Source organism: Martes martes (assembly GCF_963455335.1).
Source record: "Martes martes genome assembly, chromosome: 7".
In the NCBI taxonomy this organism is placed as follows: domain Eukaryota; kingdom Metazoa; phylum Chordata; class Mammalia; order Carnivora; family Mustelidae; genus Martes; species Martes martes.
Genome location: NC_137894.1, coordinates 54,322,139 through 54,345,679, shown reverse-complemented (window position 1 = coordinate 54,345,679; position 23,541 = coordinate 54,322,139). Strand labels below are relative to the sequence as shown.

General features: G+C 47.5%; 1 protein-coding gene across 2 annotated transcripts in view; it reads left to right on the top strand.

The window, feature by feature from the left end:
* Positions 1-23,541, top strand: part of LOC308346086 (neuroendocrine protein 7B2) — a 51,886-nt gene continuing 28,345 nt past the window's right edge. Inside the window, exons 1-2 of one of the 2 annotated variants that reach the window (XM_080808688.1) lie at positions 1-101; positions 1,535-1,767. In XM_080808688.1, the coding sequence (XP_080664814.1) occupies positions 1,542-1,767 (226 nt within the window). In that variant the 5' untranslated portion in view covers positions 1-101; positions 1,535-1,541. The remainder of the gene's footprint in view (positions 102-1,534; positions 1,768-23,541) is intronic. The other variant, XM_080808689.1, reaches the window with a different exon arrangement.

Genomic DNA, 23,541 nt, shown 5'->3' with positions numbered 1-23,541 from the left:
GATGAAGAGGGAGGTGACGCACGCGCGATACGGATCAGTCCGCTGGCGGCTAGACCCCCGGCCCGGCGCAGACCGCTGCAGAGTCCTCTGGCTGCCCCTCGGTGAGTCCTGCAGTGATGCCTGCTCGACCCCTTGAAGCCCACCCAAGACGCGCGGGTTTTACGGGATGGGGAGGGGAGCGGGCGTCCTGCCGAAATCCTTGAGCTGGAGGCTGGGAGCAGACAAAGAGTGGGTGGGGACTAGGAGTTCGGTTATAATATGAGGGAAAGAGTATGGAGGGAGGAAATTGGGTAGCTCAACAAATCGGAACGGTGTTGGCCAGGGGTTTAAATGAAACAAAGACATCCTGCGTTCACAGCAGGCCAGGGGAAGATGGAGGTGGCTGGAGAGGTTGATGTCTGCCTCCAGCTTTTTACGTCAGAATTGCAGACTTTACTGCCTTAAGAATTTGGGGAACAAGGTTCCGTATCTAGGGGTGGCTTGGAAAAAGCCTTGCCTTTACAGAGAAAAAAAAGGGGGGGGGTTATGAATATTGCACTCTCAAGAAAATGCATCCCCCAGCCGCCTGCATAGAAGAATAGTCAAAAGGAGGGTTTGCACAGCCATTGCCTGAAGCGTCCGTCTTAAACAGGTTGGGCAGCTGTAGAGGGAAGCGGCAGGAACATTTGTCCCCTTGTTCTGCAGGCTTCTGGTTCCATAGAAGGCAACGTTTAAGACAGGTTGACTCCCCAGAGCAGTTTTCTCCCTCTCCCCTCATCACTGCCACGTCCTCTAATCTCTAGAACGGAGAGACAATATTGGCGGCGTCATTCTGATAGCATGGAGGCTCTCTGCCTGGCACCGTGCTGATGCCCGCAGCAGCCCTGTAACACAGGTGCTTTCTTCATGCCCGCCCTGCAGACCAAACGGGGGCATGTGGCCAGGATCCCTCAGCTTGCCTCTTCTCGCCTCCCAGACTGCAGGACAGGCCTGAGCTGGCTGTATTTTCAGCCCCTTCAGCTTCTCAAAAGTAGTGGGTGTCTGCTGAGCTCAGATGTTCCCTCCGCTGCTCCTAACCTTTCTGTGCACCTTTCCCCTTTATGTCCTCCTGACTCCTTCCTTGGAACCTGTTTTCTCCCCCGAGACTGGGAAAACTCCCCATGCCCTCTCCCGCTCTCAAAATGGAAGCAAGTTCTTGTGTTCGGTTTGCTTGCTTTACTAAGAGAGGAGAGAGGGTAGTGGGGTTAGGGGTCATGAAGCCGTTTCAGGGAGCTGCAAGCAGAGAACAAGGAGTGAGAACGGCCTTTCCTGGCTGGTCTTCCCAAGGCTGCCATATGCACAGGGAATTGGCTATCTCGGGTTGTCCTGTTTCGTTAACACCCTTCCACAGCAGATGTTCTGCCCAGACTGGACACTTCAGGCAAGCGCAAACCCCTAAGGATTTTTCAATGCAACCCCCACTGGGTGGGTGGTCCTTGAATCACTCACTTGCGTGATTGATCATCACAGTGGCGGATGGGGGCCAATCAATACACGTTTGGTCTTTTTTCTGCAGGTGAAAAATGGTCTCTGCAATGGTTTCTACCATGCTCTGCGGCCTAGTGTTTTGGCTGACGTTTGGATGGACTCCAACATCCGCATATAGCCCACGGACCCCTGACAGGGTCTCGGAAACAGATATTCAGAGGCTGCTGCACGGCGTTATGGAGCAGCTGGGCATCGCCAGACCACGGGTAGAGTATCCAGCTCACCAGGCCATGAATCTTGTGGGCCCACAGAGCATCGAAGGTATTTACTGTATTCTCCCAGTTCAAAGTTTCCCGTAGTACTTAAAATAACGCATGCTGAAGAAACTTTATTTCCTCCTTCCGTTTCCCATTTCTTCTTCTTTTCTACAGTATATACATGCACGCTTCCACATTAAGAATAGAAGTACCAAGAGAACAGGGACCTTATCTGTCTCACTCACAGCTGGAGCCCTAGCACCTCGCACAAAGGCTGGTACATTAATATTTGAATGAATAAAGGAACATCTAGTGTTATCGCTAAAGAAAGATTGGAACCCAGACCCTGCGTCTTCTCCCATACTGATCTTTAGGGAGTTGTGTCCCCAGCTGGCTCTCTCTTCGAGTCATTGCCAACCAGCACTTGTGAAAAATCCTTAAAACTCAGGACTTGCAGGATCGGACTTGATTCTTAGGGATGATATTGTATAAACACAAAGGGAGCTGAAAGAGGTACTGACATTGAGTTTCTGTCAAAAAACGTTTTTGAAATAGTTTTTTTTTTTTTTTAAGATTTTATTTACTTATTTGACAGACAGAGATCACAAGTAGGCAGAAAGGCAGGCAGAGAGAGAGGGGAAGCAGGCTCCCTGCTGGGCAGAGAGCCCGATGCGGGCCTGGATCCCGGGACCCTGGGATCATGACCTGAGCCGAAAGCAGAGGCTTTAACCCACTGAGCCACCCAGGTGCCCTGAAATAGTTTTAATTGTAGAAAATGTTAGTTAAATTCTTTTAGTGTGGCAAGACCATCCCTCCCCGAATTTTTTTTTTACATTTCCGGCAATGTCATTGTAATACTTGTATTAAAAAGCAGTACTTTGTTGTTTCATGATTTATTTATAGAAAGAATCTGAATCTTGTTCTTACGAGTTGGTGACAAGCAGGTGCCTTATTTCCATGCCTTGTTTTGTATCCTCTCTGATTCTGAACAATCTCTTTCTCCAGTGAGGGGGAGCAGACAGCAATAAGGTGGTTAATTTAGGTTAACTGCAAGGGAGCACTCCAAATCTTTGCCCGTGTGAGTGGGTCCTGAGGAAAAATGTGAATTCTCTCCAAGTTTTGTCAAAATGCGTAACCAGCAAATACTCTTCTGTATGGATGGATGATGAATCATTTTTCTGTCTGTGATTTCCTACAAATGCTATCTGCCCTGGAGGCCAGTCAGTGCCATGGGTGTTGTTGATAAACGATTCTCATTTCTGTCTTGTTAACCCATAGTTGTAAGCCATCGAGGAGAACTACCTCTGTGGGATTGTTGTCTGTTTGGGTTGGCATCAGATTAACAGATAATTTGAACCAGCAAGCGTGCAAACCTAGCACAGGGCTTAAATCGGAGTAAATCATTGCCACCCCTTTAGGAAGAATCTCACTTCTTCCCGGTGCCCGCCGCCTGTTACTTTTAGCACACCTATCCATTTCAGACCAGCTCTTTCGAGACAGTAGATATCTGCCCTTTTACCAGAGTCAGTGCTTGATTTGTCCCCCAGCTGTCGCCATGGAGAAAGCTTTCCCAGTTTCCATTAATACCTGACGCCTGATCATCTGGGTGGAAGGGAAATAGCAGCTCCCTGGGCGGGCAAAGCCTGTGTTTTTCCAGAGCCTCGTTTTCTTTGACTCAGTGTCCCATTATTTAGCACCCACTCCATGCCAGCCCTGGTGCAGGGCCTGGGGCAGCTGTGTCCTCAGAGAATCTCGGGCTGGGGGTGGGAGCGGGGGAGAGGTTACCGCCATGCACCTTGTATGGCAGCTGTTTGGGGAGATGTCCAGACAACCAGCTGTCACGGAAGCAAAGAATAGGAGTAATTTATTCTGCTTGGGAGTGGATGGGCATGGCTCTAAGGAAATACTTCTTTGGAGAAGCTACATTTGATTTGGGTTTGGAAGTCTGAATTGGAATTCAGCAGGGAATAATACCAAAGGAAAAGGCATGGAGCTTTTTTTTTTTTTTTTTAAAGATTTTATTTATTTTTTTGTCAGAGAGAGAGAGAGGGAGAGAGAGCACAATCAGAGGGAGCGGTATAAGGAGAGGGAGAAGCAGGCTCCCAGCTGACCAAGAAGCCTGATGCGGGACTTGATCCCAGGACCCTGGGATCATGACCTGAGCTGAAGGCAGACGCTTAACCGACTGAGTGAGCCACCCAGGCATCCCGAGGGGTGGAACTTTGAAAGAGCAGGACAATTAGGACAATTCACAATGAAGAGTCCTGTTTCCATTATGATCCCCTGGGATGATGTGAGGTCATCACCTCTCAATGTGTCTGTTAAGGGATGAAGATTGGCTTGTGTTTTAGTTTTCTATTACTCTATAACAAATTACCACAAATTTAGCATCTTGACATAATGCCCGTTTATTATCTCACAGTTTCTTTCGGTCGGGAGTCTGGTGTGGGTTTGCTGGGCCCTCTGCTCACTCTCATCAGGCTGAAATCAAGGTGTTGGCAGGAGGCTGGGTCGTCTTTCACACTCATTAAGGTTGTTGGCTGAGTTCAGTTTCTTGCTGCTGTAGGACTGGGATTCCTTCTTGTCACCTGTCAGCCAGGGTCCCTCTCAGCTCTTAGAGGCCACCCCAGGTCATAAGCCACAGGGCCCTCACACAACAGGGCCGCTTGCTGCTTCAAAACCAGAGGGAGAATATTCCTTTAGTCTCCTAATTGTAATGATGGCGGTGGCCATCCCATCACCTCTGTCATTTAACAGATGAGTGACAGCCCGTTATATTCATAGGTCTCACCCCCACTCAGAAGCCAATTATGCAGGTGGCAATCCTGGGGGTCCTTTTAGTATTCTGCCCATTACAACTTAGATGAAAGCTAACAGAAAATAGCCCAAAGACTTTGGGGAAGAAAAAAGTCTGGCTTTTTCCCAGCCCTGGACCTTAGCACTTAATTTGTTGGTGGATCTCATATTTATTTGAGTGACGATAGCATTGGTTCAGTTCATCCATTTGTTTGCGTCGTCGCTGCTCATTTACTCCTGCTAAGTTCCAGGCTTCCAACAGATGGGTGTAGTATCTTTTATATTTGTTGTAGGATTTTATTATGAAGGACCCAGTTAGAAAAGGGTTTTTTCTTTCTCATTTTTATAGAAAGAATAGACATAATGCATGTATTGTGGTGTGAATTTTAACACACGTTTAACGTAGACTATTGGCGAAGACGCCTGAGTTTCAATACCAGTGCCATCGTTTACTAGTGATGTGATGTTGAGCAAATTACTTAACTTCTCTGTGCTTCCATTTAGCTTGGGGATAGGATTTGAATTTACTGCTTGAATCTGAATTTATTACCTGCAAGCAGGTAATATTCTGGTTCAGAAAAAAAAGTGTTTGCATGCATAATTGCACTACTGTGAAATCATTTCTGAATGAATCATCACCACACTTGAGATGACTATGACTGGATTCTGAGTCCCTTGCAGGAAGGTCTGTTTATTATCTAATAAATGTCACGTTGAAGATAATTTTCCCTTCTTTTGTCTACTTTGATTAATTAATCTTATGATCCTCAGATTAATCTCATTAGTAAAGATACTTATTAGCTCTCAAACATAGGGTTATAAACTAGCCTTTCAGTATAGGATATAAGATCAGTATAAATTACCCATATATCTCATTAGAAAACTTTCTCTCCTTTGATCTCATACCCCTTGTAGTTATGGTACCATTTTGCTGCTGCTTTTCCCAGCATCTGTTCACCATGTACTGATGGTCTTCCCTCCCCCCCTCCCCCCATTCTCTTCTAGTCCATGGTTCCTTCCCCTTATTTGTCGGGTCAACAAGTATTTCTTGAATGCCAGGCACTGTCTTAGGTACCAGGGAAAGAAACATGAACCTCAAAGACTGGTGGGACAGGAGAGATACAGTCCCTACACAAACAGATAAGTTAAAATATGTAATAAGTCAGATGGTTATAAGTGCTCTAAAAATATAAAGCAGAGGAGGGTGATGGAGGAAACAACTCAAAATTGGAGTCGGGGGCTCCTCCCTGGGAAGATAAGCTAAGTTCTGAGAGCTGGAGAGTGAGCTGTGTGGTAATTGGAGAAAGGCATCCCAGGCAGAGAGCTGCACATGCAAAAGCCAGGAGGCTAGTGTAGCCAGAGCCCAAGACAGGGCAGCATGGTCGGAAGGAGCCTGGGGAGGGAGGAGGCTGGGCACGTGGAAACAGAACTCCTCACAGGGTTTGTCTTGTCCTCTGAGTATGTACCCTTGAAAAGGATCACTCCATCTGCTCTATTGAAAGTCTTCCTACGGGGAGGGAGGACTGGAATGGGGGAGCTTATTTAAGAGGTGCCTATAATAATCCAAGGGAGAGATGTACCAGCACGATAGGTAGAGAGGCAGCGAGACATGGGCAGACTTGGGTATATTTTGAAGCTAGCGCCAACAGGTTTTGCTGGTAGGTGGGAGGCAGGAACTGAAAGAAAGAGGAGTCAGGGGTGACACCAAGATTTTGGCCTGAGGAACTGAAAAGGAACACTTTTCTCCAAGAGGAGCACACTGAGCCTCTCCGGGGAAAGAGTTCAAGTTCATTTTTCCACAGTGAATTTTGAGATGCCTTAGACCTTTCTTGTCAGGGCCGGCCACTCTCTTGCCAAATTCACCGACGTTCTGCCTTCATCGTATTCAACCTTGGCAGCATTCAGCACACTGGACCTTCTTAAAACCCTTTCCTTGCTTGGTTTTTGCACCAAGATGGCACACTGTTGGCTTTCCTCCTTTCCCTTTTCCCCATCAACTGTTTTCTTCCCAGTCTCCTTGGCAGTTTTCTTCTGCTGCTCTAAGGGCAGCTTTAAATTAATCCGTTCTCCAGGGCTCAGTGCTGGCTCTGTTTCTTTTATTCTTCTCAATTCTCTGTCTAGAGGATTTCGTTTCTTCTCTTGACTCCAAATGCTGTTTATTTGCTGATGACGCCAACATTTGTATTTTCAACCCAAACTTGTTTCTTGTATATCTAGAGACTCCTGTGAATTGCTACATTACCATATGTCAATCCTGATTTCTCTACCACCACCTTCATCAACCTGTTTATGTCAGTCTTTTCTGTCTAAATGAATAGTGCCACCACTTAGCCATGCATGCAGGCTAAAAACCTGGAATAAGCCTCCATTTTCTCCATTCCATGTCATACCCAAATTATTAGCAATTTATTTCATTTCTGTTTCTAAAATACATCTGTATTTACCTGCCCTCTCTTTTCTTTGGCTCTCCTCCAAACACCCTCGTTCAAGATACCATTGTGCCTGGCATGAATTTATGAAAGTGTCTGTTAGAAACTTCATCGCTTCTACTTTTTGTTTCTTTCAAATTGTTCTCCATAGGAAAGGCAGAGTTACACTTTAAAAATACAAGTTTAAATCCCATCAATGTCACTCTCCAGGGTTAAAATTCAGTCAGTGGCTTCCCACTGCACCTGGGTTAAAAATAACACTTCTTGAGGGCACCTGGGTGGCTCAGTTGGTCAAGCAACTGCCTTCTGCTCAGATCATGATCCTGGAGTCCCAGCATCGAGGCCTGCATGGGGCGGGGGGGGAGGTCCCACTCAGCAGGGAGTCAGCTTCTCCCTCTGACCCACCCCTCCTCTCATGTTCTCTCTCTCATTCTCTCAAATAAATGAATAACATCTTTAAAAAATATAAATAAAATAAGAATAACACTTCTTGCCACGTCCTGTAAGGATCCACACCTCCTGCACACTCTCACCCCTAACCTTGCTCTACCGCCCACTCCCACCCGCCTCGCTCCCACCCTGGTCACACCAGTGGGCTTCCTCCAGCTTCACACCTTGTGTTCTTCCTTCTCTGCATGGCAGACCTTCCTCTTAGGTCTTGGTTTTGAAGTCCTCTACTCAGAGAATGCTGCCCTGACCGCACCTGCTCTGAGTAGCCCCTATTCTCCGTCATGGTGCCCTTTTGGTTTTTTTGGGGGGGGGTTGTTTTGTTTTTTTAACCCTCATAGCATCTTTTATAATTTATAATTAGTGTTTGTTTCCTTGCTCATTGTCTCCCCATTGGAGTATGAACTCCATGAGACTCCTATTTACTGCTTTAAACCCAGACACAGAGTAGGCACACAGTTAATATTTGAAGAATGAATATATACATACTATCAGGGGAAAATATATCCAGCAGCAACAGATAAGTAAATACTATTTGACATCTGGATCTGTTGAGGCTTCTCTCCTTTCAGTTCGAGGCAGGTGTTTCTTTTCTGTTCCGTGATTTGTTTTTGTTTTTGTTGTTGTTGTTTTTTTAATCTGCCAGGAAGGTTTTGCTCAGAGTGATATGCACTGAGCAAAAAGTCTGTTGACTTTGATGGTGACTGTGAGCGCTGTCTAAAAAGTTGGTTCCCTTTGTATTCCTGTCTGTTGAGACCCAGGAAGGATGTTTTGCAGTTCCAGCACTGAACCATCAGGGGGCCAACCAGACATCAGAGGATTCCTGCAACTTGGTAACCAGCCTCCTGGTTGATGGGCTAATTGTTCAGTGGTCGCTGGGGAACAAACATTTGCAACAAATGAGGACCACCTTGTGGTTTTATAGAGAAGAGAACACGGGGGCTGAGGGCTGGCCATATTGTTCACTAGCTGTGTGTGACCTTGGCAAGTTCTGTGAACCTTCGTCTTCTCCTGTGTCCAGTGGGGCTTTGAGCCCACTCGGTCACGGGCAGTCGGCGGGTGCCGTTAGTAACCTCCCATTCAGTGGATTACTAACAGCACATTTTCAGGCTCTCCTGGCTTTCTCCTGATAGGATTTCTGACGACTCATCCGGTTAGCAGTACCGTTCAGATAGGCTTCAGTGCGTTTCAGCGGCGGCCGTCTTCCCCCGAGCCCAAAGTTGCCCATGCATCCCTGTGACCTACCTGAATGGCTACTGTGGTTCTCTTGTCCCAAGAAACAAGTGAAGCCACCAGCCGGCCGAGGTGATTCAGAGAGCCGTTTGCCAGGGGACAGAGACTCCTGGGAGCCAGGAGTGGCTCTCCCAGCTGAAACTACTATTGGCCTTGGATGAACCCAACCAGAAAATGTGCTTTGGTTTTCAGAATGTTAACAGCCTCAGGTAAAAGAGAGTCGCCTCAGCGCCACCTGTTCATTTTCCCCGCAATTCTAGGCCACCAGATGCCTAGCTCTGTGATAAGACTAGGTAACCAACCACCGGATAGAAATTTGTAAACGCTGGCGTTTGATGGTTTCAAATAATTTTAAAGCTATATTGCTAAGCATAAAAATGCCCCAGTTTTTTTGACAACGCTCACTTCTGGACCTCAGTTTTTTCTTTTCAAAATTGAGAAAACCAAGATTGTTTTCTTAATAAATATCAAAGGGAGAAAGAGTCCTTTTAGGGTAAAACCTATTTGAAGGGGCAGATCCTAAAGCAGCCTTAGCCAGCCTTTGGCCTCTGTAAAGGACTGCAGTGCCTCCATCTTGCCACAGGGGGGCAGCAGTTGCTTCTCGTTGGAAGGTTGGAGGGGAGAGCGACTTCAACCTTGACCAGCACCAGGGCCTCAATTCCTGGCTAGCCTCTCTGCAGTTGGGGGAAAGAATGGGGCTGACTCTTGATATCCTGACTAAAATCCTTCTAGGCTGCCCCCATCCTGGGCGAGCCAGCGAGAGCACTGGGTTGGCTCTTTAGGAAGCCAGGGCCTCTAGTTTGGCCCCTTTGGGGTTGCATTCAGCACACCCTCAACTCAAATCCTTAAAAAAGTGCCTGGATGATTTCCAGTTTCTCATCTTGGTCAATTGCATGCAGAATGAAAAATTCAGAAGGAGAAGGGGGAGGTTTGGAGTTTTGGGGGGGGGGACGTGGAGGCAGGGCAGGACGATGAAAATAGTGGGTGTCTTTCTGTGTTGTGTTTAAGTTGCCCTAGGCCATCCAGAGGCAGGCAGCCAGGAGGCAGGTAGCTGTATATGACGCAGAGGAGATGCTGGGGGAAGGGAGAGATGTCATGGTCGTCCCCAGGGTTGCGGTGGCTGATGCCATAGGAATGGAGGAGGTAACCCGGGGTGAGGATCAAGGAGAAGGAACAGAGCACCTAAGAAGGAGGCCTGGAAGACTCCTACCAGAGTGCCAGGTAGAGGAACCTGCGGGGGAAACAGAATGACAGACCAGAAAGCACCAGAATAGTGATGTGCACAGAACACAAGGGAAGAGTGTCTCGGGAATGGGGAGTGGTCCGCATGATAAAAATCTGCGGAGAGGTCACCTGAAACCAGGGCCACTGGTGTGAAGTGTTCAATGGGGGGGACAGCACCAAAGTTACAGGGAGGCCTCGGGCAGAAACTGTCAGGCAGGAGACAGGGAAGATGACCCTGGAGGTCAGGTAAGAGACAGAAGACTGAGTCATCCTTACAGAGGGAATGGCGGGGTGCGGGGCACAGAGCTGAAGAGGGTGTTTGTGTAGGTTATTGTGTCAGGAAGGGAGAGATCTGAACTTGCTTACGTGCCGATCGGCCAGAACCAGTGGAGAGGGAGCACGGAAGACGTGGCATGAAAAGCGGGTGACGGAGGGGTGAAAGCTCCTGAGCACGTGGGACGGGATGAGAACTAGGACATGGGTGGTCTGAATCCGGCCCTTCCTCTGCTGGGAAGAAAAGGAAGAGGCAGAGGGGCGTCGGCCTGCAGTGAAGTTCGGAGGTTTGGGTCTCGGTATTTGCAGTCACTCTGTACAATTTCAAGCCACACGCTCAGAATTAAAATAAGAATACAAGAAGGAAAGGCAGTGGGCTCCCCAAACCTCTATTCTTTGCTGTCTTACAGATCTCATACACCTGGCCTACACGGTTTTTGATGTTTTATGAATTTGTATTAGAAAAACTCAGTTTTCCTACTGTGTCTCCCCTTTACTGTCACACCGACACCGCACTCACAACACTTCTGACCCCACGTGCTGGGAAGGGAGAGGTTGCCTTTACCAAGCCGCTCTGTGACCTGGGCTGGGTATTCTACAATTTAACTCAATTCTGACACTACTTCCCTGGAGATAGAGTTAGATACCACAAGGCTCCCTGAATCCAGATGCCAGCCCCAAGTCCAGCTTGTCACCTGTGCTTCTGACTGCCCGGCTGTAAATCTGAGCTTCCCACCACCCCTTGTTTGTTGCACTGAATTTCTAGAGCCACTCACAGAAGTCAGGGAAACACTTACTTATATTCACTGGTGTGTGAAAAGATATGATGAGGAGAGAGATGAACAGCCAGTGGAAGAGATACTGAACTCAGGAACTCAGCCAGTGGGCGAGTTCCAGGAGGGTCCAGAGTGAAGGAGCTTCTGTCCCCGTGGAGTTGGGGTGCATTACCCTCCCCGTGTGGATGTGTTCACCATCCTGGAAATTCCCCGAACCCTGTACTTTTGGGGTTTTATGGAGGCTTCATTACATAGGCAGGATCAATCATTAATTCTGTTTTCAGCCCTCACCCCTCTCTGGAGAATGAGGGCGGGACTGAAAATCCCAAGCTTCTAATCACAATTTCGTCTTTCTGTTGACTGGCCCTCATGGAAGAGCCACCCAGGAACCTCACCCCCCCCCCCCCGAGTCATTTCATTAGAACAGAATACACTGCTTAGAATCCTCAATTCAATGGCTTTGCTTGTACCTTCTCACTCAAAATGCCTTAAATACTTCTTGAGACCCCAGAGCCCAGCGCAGGCATGACCTTGACTGGAAGGCATTGATATGCTGCCACGGGCACTTACCCATTTCCCCCTTCTCCTGGTTTCCTTTGGCTGGGTTCCACCACCACCCCTGGCCTCCAGCCTCCAGCGGCCTCCAGCAGTTGTAGCCTCAGGGATTTCTGTTGGCACGTATTGGGTACCGAGGCCGGGGGAGATCCCTCAGTGTACCTCGTGCCCCTAAATCCTAGACACTCCTCAGGAAAACCACTTTCCCTTTTATTCCTCACTGTTCTGTGCTTTTCATAGGATCCACAGGAGAGGTTGGGTGGGGAGGGAAATTTAAGCATCAGACAGCAGGGGGCGCTAAGAATCCCTCCCTTCCCGCTGACCTCAGAGGCCAGACTTGTTCCTGCCATGGCCTGGGCAGTCCAGACCCAACTTTCCTTCGGGGGTGGGGGAGCTGTTTTGGGAGGTGGGGGCTGCTCAGGTTCTCGTGCAAACCGGCTTCCAGCAGGTGTCCTCCTGGACATGCTGTTCTGTCTCAAGCCCGGAGCAGGTTCAAGCCAGGCCCTTGTCTCCCATCACCTGAGACACACAGTCTGGGCCAAGGGCGAGACAGCCAGAAGCTCGTAGCATCCCCAGCGAAGCCAAGTGAACAATGTTCCAGATGTAATCGACCAACATGGATCACGCACGTGGAGGAAGTGGAGTAGTAGCAACGAGTATTTTATGGTTTGCAAAAATACTTTCCAGTACTCTGTCTCATCTGATAGAACCTTTATAGCGGTGAAAAAAGGGGAAAGTTGCCCACAGTCACAGAGCCGGAGCTTTACGAGCTGGTGGGCAAGCCAGCTGTCTTAGGCTTGAGTGCGTCTCTCCCAGCAGCTGTATTCTATCCCCGTAGACTTGTATAATCCTGTGATTCTTAGCTGAGAAGCTGTAATGATGCTGGGAGTCGTGGTAAACCACATGAGGATTCAGGCAGATGGTGTTTCAGGGATGTGAAGCTTCGGGAAGCAAATTTTCTGACAGACTGACCTCTTGGAACAAATTGGTGCAAATACCTTGGGCACCATGGTTTGGAGAGAAAGCTATTGAAGCAGGCTGGAAGGGTTTAGCAGACCCCAGCTTGGCACCACAATTAAAATTAAGTGTGCATTTTTGAGCGTGCTGTGCCAGGGAGTTGGAGTAGTGGAAGGGGCACGTGGTGTCATGGGGGTGTGGCTTGGGTAGCGTAGCAGGACATGCACTGAGGCAGGAAACCCAGGGCTCGGTCCTGCCTCGGACCAGCTGGGTGGCACTGAGCAAGTCCCTTTAAGCTCCGTAAGGTTTATTTTCCCAGTCTGCCCACGGAGATAAGCGATCCAGTCCATCTTATGGGGCTGATAGGATAGTCAAGTTAAATAATGGATAGAACAGTGTTTTGGACAATAGAATGTGTCTCACAAATGCAAAGCCTCATTCTCATGGAGCTGCTGGTTTCGTCCCTTCACGTGTATCTCCTAGTGGACTTGGCTTTGGGGGTAGAAGACGGTCCTGACTGTGGTCATACTCTGTGTTCTCTCTTCCTTACATCCTTCCCCTAAGCGTGGCCTTGGAAAACTGCCACCAAACGTCGTGAATCTTTGGATGAATGGGCTTCCCTCTGGTCTTACGAAGTACTCTGCCCTCTCAGTGCTCTCCTGAGGAGCCTGGGCCATGTGACTGTCCTGAGGATGGGTGCTTTCCAGAAACCCTGGTAAAGGGCAGCTTCTTCACACTCAATCACACTCTGTTCCTTCTCTTGTCCTCGTGGCTGTTTAAATACTGTCTTTTAACATGAGATAGGTTATAGAAGCATCTCTTTTATAAAGATTTTTATTTATTTATTTGTCAGAGAGAGCACAAGTGTGGGGAGGAGCTGGCAGAGGGAGAAGCAGGCTTCCTGCTGAGTAGGGAGCGCCGTATGTGCTTCGATCCCAGGATCCCAGGATCATGACCCAAGCTGAAGGTAGACGCCTAGCTGACTGAGCCACCCAGGCATCCCTGGAAACTTCTTTAAAGTCAAGAAGTATATTTAGTCAGCTGCTAAGCCAAGCACGAAGCATGGTCCTGGAGACGTCAGGGATGGCAGCATAAGGAGTGAGCACAGGGGAGCTGGAAACCGTGCCCTTCGTGTCTTGAGAGCGGGCTGTCCACGTGTGGGCATGGCTGGGAGGCAGCGATCAGAGCTGCCTTGGAACCATGCGTTCTATCAAAATGTCATCTAACACATTTCCAGTTTTGTTTATTGAATAAGTAATCATTGAGTGCCTACTACCTGCCAGGAATTGTTGCCTTCGTGCATTTTTTAAGCCAGTAAGCAAACCATCTAAATCATCACATTGATCTTCATAAAATAAGCAGGAGTCAGGTGTTATCTTCTTTTAACCTGTTAGTAAAGGTTCAATTCTGGAGGAATGGAGCTGTTTTAGAGATAATAGGAATGGAGCAAGATTTGGCTGCTTTTTGTCTTACTCCTCCACCCCTGGCTGGGTTTCCCATTGGTGTGTCAGTCTAGAGGCATCCAGACCTGCAGAGTGACAACATAGGAAAGATCAGGAAGGATGAACTGTGTTTTCACGTACCGTCTCACCCTAGTGAGGGGACTGGCTAAATGGACGTCAGAAAAACTGATATCCAGGGAAGGTGTTGGCCCCCAGAAGAGACATCACAGATGAGCTGAACTTGAGCTGGACCTCCTCTAGGAGGGGTAGGAGGTGGATCACGGAGACTCGGGTTCAGGCAGTGAGAAGCAGGAAGAAATACACTATTTAGCTAGTATGTGCTGAGTGTAGGGTAGCGATGGGGAGAGGCGGCCCCAGCAGGGAAGGCTGGACACTTTGAAGAATGTCACTGAATTTCTCTACTTAAGAGCATCTAGGGAATAGGGGCATGTGGTCAGTATTGTTCAGAGCCCTAAGATGCCCCGAGGAAGCTCCGGCGTCCCATCGCCCATCACCTTCCAGTCCTTTCTATTTGCAGATAAAAAGGCTCCCCAAATCTGGAGATGCCCTCAGCGGGAGGAATGGTGCTCGCAGTGGTATTGGGCGGGTGTGGGGATTGGATATTTGTCTTTGTGTTTGACAAATCCATGCACCTTTGTTGTCAACACCATTGGGGTTTCTTCCATCACTCGGCACTTAGGGATGTCAGAAAGATAAAGGGAACATGTTTTCTGCCATGCTCTACAATGTAAACTAATTGTACAATCTGTAAAACGGACCTTTGCCGGAGCCACCCCATCTTTTCCACATGCTTCTTCACAGGGACACATCTGATTATAAGGTCCCAGTGGGTCAGACACTGGCCTCCCCCAGCACTTTAGAACCTACTTAGTCTCCAGTGGGTGGTCTCCATTGGGCGGTCTTCCAGCAGGAAGGGAAGGATCCACGGGCCTGTGGCCTGACCGAGACAGGGCGAGACTTACGCAGAGCCTGGCGTAACCCTGGCGATGGGCCCCTCCCACTCATGGCACCCCCGTCTGTTTCCCCCGGTAGCCTGTCCGAGTCTGTCTTGGCACAAGACAGATCGTGGCTCAGGGGACGCTCCATCCCGGCGACTGGCCCAGGGGACCTTTCCGATGCCACTCTCTGGTACGACAGACGGCTCAGAAGGCCTGGGTCAGCAAGCCCTACATGGTTTGGATACGAGGAGGGTGACTAACGTTTTCCCCTCCAGCAGCAGGAATGGTTGGGCCTTCTGGGAAGGATTCCCCTGCGGGAAACTATGGAGGACGCCTGTCTCCTGAATTGAACCGGCGCATCTCTTCTCCTGCCTCTCAGTTTATTTCCGTCGTCGTCGTCTTCTTTTCGGTCCTTCCCTGGATGATGGGAGGGACCATTTGTTGAGTTTGTGCAGACGCTGAAGAGGCCCTGCTCACTGGAGTGTGCAAAAACATGGCAGGAGCACAGGTGCTGTGGTCTGAAATGTTTCCGAAGGGAAGGGGAAGAAGAGCAGTTACTCTGACAGCAAGCGATGCGTTATACTAATATCATAGAGAGTTGGTTTTTTTTTTTTTTTTTTTTTAATGTGTGGTCACTGAAGAGATTTTTGGCAGTTGGCTCTCGCTTAACTAGATCTGTATACAGCACGCTGGAGCCTGGTTAAGTGCCTCTGGTTTTTTTTTTTTACAGGCAGAGTTTTGGTGCCTAGGGGTCTGGGCAGCGGACGAGGAGGACGTGTCTGCAGGCAGGGAGTGGTCGGCGTGCTCCCAGCTTGCCAGATCCGTGGCTGCAATGCTTTGGTCTATTCCCCCGGGCTCCAGGGGAGGCCGCATCACCTCTCAGCCCCTGCAGGACGGCCTGGAGGAGCGTGCACGGGCGACTGCCTTGCTCCAGTTGAGGCAAAGGAGCGAGAGGCAATGGTGGGATGTCCCCGAGCCCTCCCAGACGGTGCCGACACTGTTCTGATGTAGAAGCTGTAGGAGGGAGGGTGTCTTGGGTCTAGACTTCTGGTCTCCCTAGGCCATTTTTAATTTCAACGAGCAGACTTAAAAATAGAGCCGAATCATTCAGTGCCAGGGAAAAGTACAAGAAACCCACATGGGTGGACAGACCCCTAACCCTGATGTGTAGCTTTGGTTGATAATGAGAGATGCGCACAGGACACCTGTGTATGTGCTCTTTGGTGCTCGGCAAGCTCAGCCTTTCCATCATAGGACAGACCCAGCTGGGCGCTGTTGGAACCAGAGATCAGCTTTTCACCTATGTTAGCCCCAGAACTTAGAACATTTGCCTCCATTTGGTGACTACACTTGGTAATCGCTATTGTAGACCCAAGAATTCATTTTTTTAATCCTATCAACCTGAATATTGAAGGTCTAGAATCCAGGGAGAGCCCCATCTATATTTTAAATGTGTAATTGAGAAGGATTAAAAGGTTGGAGGAACTTTTTTTTAATCACATCTTACAAAAAGAAAAACTGCGTTGAGTACAAGTGTTATTTCTTTAAATGTGGTTCTAGGGGGAAGAGAACTAATACTTATAATTTATCTACTATTTGCCTGATACTTTATATATTGTTATTTAAAAATCCTCAAAAGTCCTATGTGATGATCGTCATAAAGGCAAGTTGAGGTGTAAAGTGTGTGAGCGGTTGGCCCAGCTCTGACCAGCTAAGGGAGATAGGATCTGGATTCAAATCCTGGGAATTAGTCTCCAGAGCCAGGTTTTCACTCCCAACACTCCTGATGTTGGGCCAGAGAAATCTCTGTTATGGGGGCTGCATCTCTGCTCACTGGATGCAGGTAGAATCCCCCGACTTATGAAAGCCAGAAATGTCTCCAGATACTGCCCTCTGCCAGTCAGCAGTGGAGAACCACGCTCTAGGGGATTAATGTTTCCTGCCGTTGCACATTCAGAAAGAAATTCGGGGGTGCCCTTAAAGACTACAGATGCTACCGTTCACTAATGTTTATAGTGAATTTTCTTATTATAACCATAATGAAGTCCACTTGTGGATGATTTGGAAAATAAATTGTTTATAATCTCACCACCTAGAGAGACCCACTTTCAGCATTTAATATATTTCCTTCCAGTATTTTTCTCTATGCACATACATGTAGTTTTAAAAAATCATACTTTTTTAAAAAAGGATTTATTTACTTGAGAGAGAGAGAGAGAGAGCAGGGGGAGGGGAAGAGGGAGAGAGAGAATCTTAAACAGACTCTGCGCTGCGCACATAGCCCGATGTGGGGCTCCTTCTCACAACTGCAAAATCATGACCTGAGCTGAAGCCAAGAGTCAGAGCTTAACCAACTCAGCCACCCAGGTATCGCCCAAATCGTACCTTTTTATCTGAGTGTTTATACTTCATATTTTTATGTGAATTTTATACTTAATATTACATAAAGAACTTTTTGTATTTCATTAAATAATCACTAATTATTTTTAGTAACTGCATTATATCCTTTTTTATGTTTACATCACAGTTCTGTTAAGTATTACCCAAATGTTGGACATTTAGAGTTTCTCCAGTTTGTTTGCATTATAAATATTGCTTCAGTGAACATATCAGCACAGACATCTTTGTGTGGACTCCTCATCATTTCTCTAGGGTATATATATATTTCTATGAAAAGAGAAATTGGGTCAAGATCCATGCCTGTTTTTATGCCCCATTTCCTCCATATTGTTACATTGTTTTCTGTAAATGCTGGACTAGCCTGGCTACCTTCTCCTGTTCATGGGAGTCTTGTCTTGCTTCCTAACTGGGAGTATTACCTTTTTTAAATCTTTTCATTTGGCAGACCAAATAACGCTCATTGTCTAAATTTGCGTTCATTGGATGACCAACAAAACTGACCATCTTGGGGGACCTGGGTGGCATAGTCGGTTGAGCCCCCACTCTTGGTTTCAGCTCAGGTCGTGGTCAGAGGGTCATGGGATCGAGCCCTGAATTGGGCTCTGTGCTCAGCGTGGTTTCTGCTGGAGGTCCTCACCCCCTCTGCCCCTCCTGCTTGTGTGTGCTCTCTTTTTCTCTAAGATAAATAAATCAATAAGTCTTAAAAAAAAAAAAAAGCCTGACCATCTTCCCATCTATTATATAGCTATTTACTTTCATTATTCTCCAAAAATATTTGTTGATGAGAGGCACCGTTGGTTTAGTAAATCCAAGTGTGTCTCACCACTTGAAGATCTGTTGCTTTCTTCACAGCTCAGACTTACAGCTGAGGCTTCTTAAAAGCTTTCCAAGTAGCGAGACAGGGAGACACAGGGCAGGAGTTGGGAGAAGAGATGGAAGGGAATGCTTGTGTATAAATTGTCCATGACCTAGCCAAAATGAACAGCCCTGAGCTTGGAAGAAGAAAAAAAGGGGAGAATGGCTTGTGCAAGAGGTTCGCAGACAGTGAGTAAAGGCCTGCAGAAATACTTGCTTGGGGAGTTCCCGTGATGGCCACCAGGTGGTGCCATCGGCCCAGGACGATTCGGTTTCTCTGGTGTGGAAGGGCTGGGGAAGCGTGTTACTAAGTGGTCGTTAGGTGAGGGAGGTGGTCAGAAGGCTGAGCGCCAGTCGCACACATAGGACATTCACCAGTTAGGTGTTTGTAACTAACCTGCCAGTGATCACCAGTTGGCATGCTGCACCTGTGTGTGTGTGTGTGTGTGTGTGCATGCATGTGTGTGTTTGTGTGGTTTTTATCACTCCGAAAAGAAATTCTATTCCTGTAGCCATCATTCCCCCAATCTCTGCACCCCCCCCCCACCCCATGCCTTGGTCCCCTTCCCCCAGACCCTGGCAACCACTAAGCCAATTACCATCTCCAAGAATTTGCCTAGTTGGGGCATTTCATATACGTGTACAAATATATATGCAGTATAATACATGCAAGAGGGGGTCTTCCGTGATAGGGCTGTTTTCTGTTGCTACTTTTACTGCTTGCCCCAGCCAGCGCTACCCCTGTTAACTTTGTGGCACGAGGCACCAGCGTAGTGAGATAAACTGATGATTTCAAGTGCTATAGCATTTCCACTTCCGTTAGGACAGAGAGAAATACCCAGAACAACAGTTTTCTGACCTGGGAAGCTTTTAGAAGTAAAACATCCTGGCCCCCAGTATCTCCAGGAATTCAAATTTGGTGGTTCTGGGAAGTTGGGCTGCTTAGGATTTGGGGGAGGGGTGCTCCAGGCCCTTTAACTGATAGCGGAGCTGTCAGCAATGAGCAACGGATGGTCAAGCCTGGGAGAAAAGGAACCTTGGGTTTGAGCAGAGACATGGAAATGACATGGCCCTTCCCTGCAGACTGGCTCTCTCTAGAAGCTGCAGCTTTAAACCCAGTGCCTCTCCTGGGAAAGCAGCTGTACCCTCATCGTCTGCCACGTTGCATGCTACAACGCTGGCTCATGTCAGTGTCATCTTTGACTCAGCATGACAACAGTGCATAGTTGAAGGCCAGCAAAGCCAATGACATCAGCCTTATTTACTGTTCAGCTGGCAAATATGTGCAATGTGGTATAGCAGAAAGAACACTGAATTAGAACATTGTACTGAATGCCCCCGAGGGCCGTGGCGACATCCGGTGAGTGTAGAGCTGGAGATGTGGCACAGGGCATGAAGTGGGGTATCGAACCCCAGGTCAGCATGGGGCTTTAGAGAGCATCTTGTCTACCTGCTAGTTTCATGTAGAGAAGATTGTGGCCTTGAGAGGGGAGGTTCCTTGCTGTAGGTCGTATACCAGCTGTTAGTTCAGTTGGGACTAGGGCTAGGGTCAGATCCTCGGCCTCTGTCTCTTTTCTCACTATGCCTTACTTCTCCGCATCTCTCTCTTTTGGGATCTAGAGAATCCTACCCAACTGCCTTTTGTTTTCAGAAGTGAGGAAACCCAGGCCTAATTTGTCCAGTGTTACAGAGCTAATTGATTTATATTTGCTTTGGATGAGTGGGAGTGGCAAGGATGACAGATGAAAAATCCAAGATGGCATTCATGGATGGCTTTTCAGAACAGCCCAGAGCAGATCCAAGTTCTGTGAGGCGTGAAGCTTATGCAATTGAGAAACCCTCTTTACGAAAAATAATGCCAAGTTACAAATACAAAATTAGGTCCAAGGCTTTGGAAGCCATCTGTGCAAAGGACAGGCCCTGAATCTTACACATCTTTCGTCCCACTGTAAATCCACCTCTAGGAGCAGTCCTAGCAGGATCCCCGGTCATATGTGTCCTACCAGGTTCTTTTATGTATATAAATGACGTGTGTCCTGCTGAGAACCAGTTAGCTGCCGCCAGTTGCATGGAATGGAGGCCGTCCTGTAAACAAACACGTGCTGAGGGTCTGTTTCACGTAAAGTGTGCTGAAGGACACAGAGAGGGGATGGAAGCTGGAGTCCGGCTGAGCCTCATCTCGAGCGCACAGTGAACACCGGTGCCAGTCCTCCTCACCAGTTGTGGCACTGTGATCCGGCCCCAGGGCGCCGCAGGGAGCCTAGCCTCTGTTTCTGTCCCGGTTTTGGGCTCAGAGAGTTTTCCTCCTCGGACATTCCTCTCCCTCTATTGAATGTGGCGTGGACCTCAACAGCGTACAACCCTAAGGGGTTTATGGATAGAAAACTTGCCCAGGTTTAAATGACATTCCTTTGGCTGGGCACCTCCCCCACCCAAGTCCCTTAAATATCAAATCACCACCTTGAAAGGAATTACAAGTCCATTTACTTATCAGGGCCACTTTCCCCCAAAATGTACCTAATGCTGTTGAGATAATTAGAGTAGCATTAGTATCCCAAATAATCTCTATGCATGTTCTCGAGACATTTATTTTATTTCCATTTTGGTAAGACATCTTTACACAATTCTGTTAATTTAACTGATCACATTAACATTAGTTCCTATATTTTAAAAAAATATATATATATGTGTGTGTATATATATATATATCTCCTGGTTTCTGCTACTTTCTGAGAGATAGAACATGGTGCTAGAAATAAATCCAGGGTCAGGAGTGGGACGAGTTTAGTGGAAGGTGTTTTTGTTGTTTGCTTTATTTCATTTTTTACTGTCACATTTCATGTTTATTGAGTTCTTGTGGATGAAAGGAGAGCTACGAGGTCATAAGTCCCTTTTGGGAAAACCAAGGATTGTTTGTGTCCCCTTTCCATTGGTGGGAGCAATGGTTGAGGCCCTCAGGATCACCCAAAACTTGTTTTGTTTTTCGTGACCATCTCACCGTCATTTGGAAACAAACCTTCTGGAACGTTAAAGCTCGAAGGGGCACTAAAGGCTTGGGAGGGTTTACAACATCTTCTCCAAAAGCAGCATGGAGAGTTCCCAGTCTAGTCGAGGAGTGGCCTGTCATTGCTGATGTCACAACCAATCCTGTCACCCTCGGGTCCCTCCCTGCTTGGAATCACAGATTTCAAACATCCTCAAAAGCTCTTTCCCAGTGATTCCAAAACTCTTAACAAATCCATCCTAAGAAAAAAATAAACAAATATGCAGAAGAGCAGAAGGATAATTAGGGTATGGTTTTAATTAAAATTGTTAAGTGTTCCTTCTCAAAATCTTATTTGAGCCGCTAAATATGCAAAAGCAAACTTCGGAGTGGAAAAGCAGTCAAGGCCATTACCATTACGGATTTTGAATTCTGCGATGAACACATAGTTTATTTTTCATCTTCGTCTTCTTGACATCCAGGGAGTCGAGTCGTGGCTGGGATTTTAAAACAGAATGGCTGTCTATGGCATTAGGCGTGCGCCGGGAGAGATCGCGGAAGAGGCAGATCCCGCCGCCACGGGCCTGTGGACCGGTGAACCCGCTTGCTGCTCCACACTTCCCGTAAAGGGACTCCCAAAGAAACACATCGAGCGGGTGCGCTCAAACTGCCCGAGGTGGGCTGGAGCCGTCTGGATGTTTGCTGCAACGCGGTTAACTCGTGACTCTGGGCTTTGCCAATTATCTGGGCCCGTTTACCTCTGTCCCCACGCCACGGGCCGTTGGGCTGTTTCTCTGTTTATTGACATCTGAATCCAAGGGGAAAGAAGTGAACACTTATTAAGTGCTATGTTTGTACCAGTTAATCTTCTCAATGAAGTATTATTATCGCTCGTGTTTTACAGAGAAGGAAAACAAATATCCCAATGGGTAAGACCCTTTGCCTGGGATCACACAAGTGCCGAATCGTGCATTGTAAAAGGACAGCCACTTCGTATTGGCCAGTTCCACGCACAAGGACTATTTTATTTTATTTTCTCCTCCTGCCGCCCCCTTAAGACTGGTGTTCCTTGTATCCTCAGGTTAGAGACGAGGTCATACAGCTAGGGGGAGGGAGGCACGTGGGTCGCAGAGCCTGAACTTTTCCCACCAGGCCCCCTCTGTGTACCTGAGCTGTCCAACCCGGACACCAGCCACGTGGGGCTACTAGACCCGCGAGATGCGACCCACTTGAATGGTCACGTGCCCTAAGTATAATCTACACAACCGATTTTGGACATAGTTCAACAAAAATGCAAAATATCTCATTACTCATTTTTTCAAAATACTGATTACATGTTGAAATGATAATATTTTGGGTATGTTGAAGTAAGTAAAATAAGTTATTAAATTTAATTTCTCTTATTTCTTTTTACTGTTTGAGATGAGGATACTAGACCATTCCAGCTCACCGGTGTGGCTCATGTTCTATTTTCACCTGACAGGGCTCCTATGTACTATTCCAAGTAACAAGGGACTGAATTTTATCCAGGCCAACAGTGTTTCTCGCCAGTAGTTCTAGTTAAAATTTTAGTTGAAGGTGTAGGTGGACAGCTTGAAGCCATTTAAAATTTTTTTGAATTATTTTTTAAAGCTATTTTTAAAAATGCCTTACAAATGTATATGTTAAAACATGAAGCCTGGGTTTATTTATGAATTTGAATTGTGCTCTCTTTACCCCCATGACCATCTGTGGGTAAGAAAGATAGCCATTTTTAGGGTTCAAAAGAAACCCCTGAGTTACCATTCCAGTGTCTCCCACATGGAGTGCTTGCTCCGCCTGTCCAAGTGCCTGCTCCCGGATGCCCCTCTTCTAGGCTCCACCGAGGGGAGTTGCCTGCCACTTGCCACACAGCCTTGTGAACGATCACCTTTGTGTCTCCTCCAACACGGCGCTGGGTGCTTGGCCCAGGCACCGTGCCTGGCACTTAGCGGGCGCTCAGTGAGAAGTTTAGCGGTTTTCATTGTTTTTGATGTTATTTTATTCTTAATGACTAATACCCGGCAGAGATTACATGGGAGACAAAAGGAGGAAGCTGGGAATATTTGTGTGCAGTGAGAAAACTGCAGGCCAGAAAAACGGTACCAGAGCTGTGTAGAAGATTTCATCAGAGCGAACACCCCACCCCTGCCCCCCACCTCCGACACACGCACACCACCTGCTCTCCCTTCCTGAGGCTGGAATTTAAAAAAAAAAAAAAGGAAAAGAAGAGAAAGAAGGAGGAAGAAGGAAGAAGGAGGAAGAAGAAGAAGAAAGAAGGAGGAGGAGGGCGGTGGCGGGGGAGGTAGTAACTACTAGAAAATCGGAAGCAGAAAAGAATGCCCTATAAGGAGATCACTGTCCAAAACAAATGTTCACACTAGCTGTTTATAAAAGATACTTACTTATTACAGCAACTTCGGTTGGAGAAAGGGAGGTCAGGCATCAATAATTAATGCAGGGAGACCTTCGTTGTGGTCCAGAAGGCCTT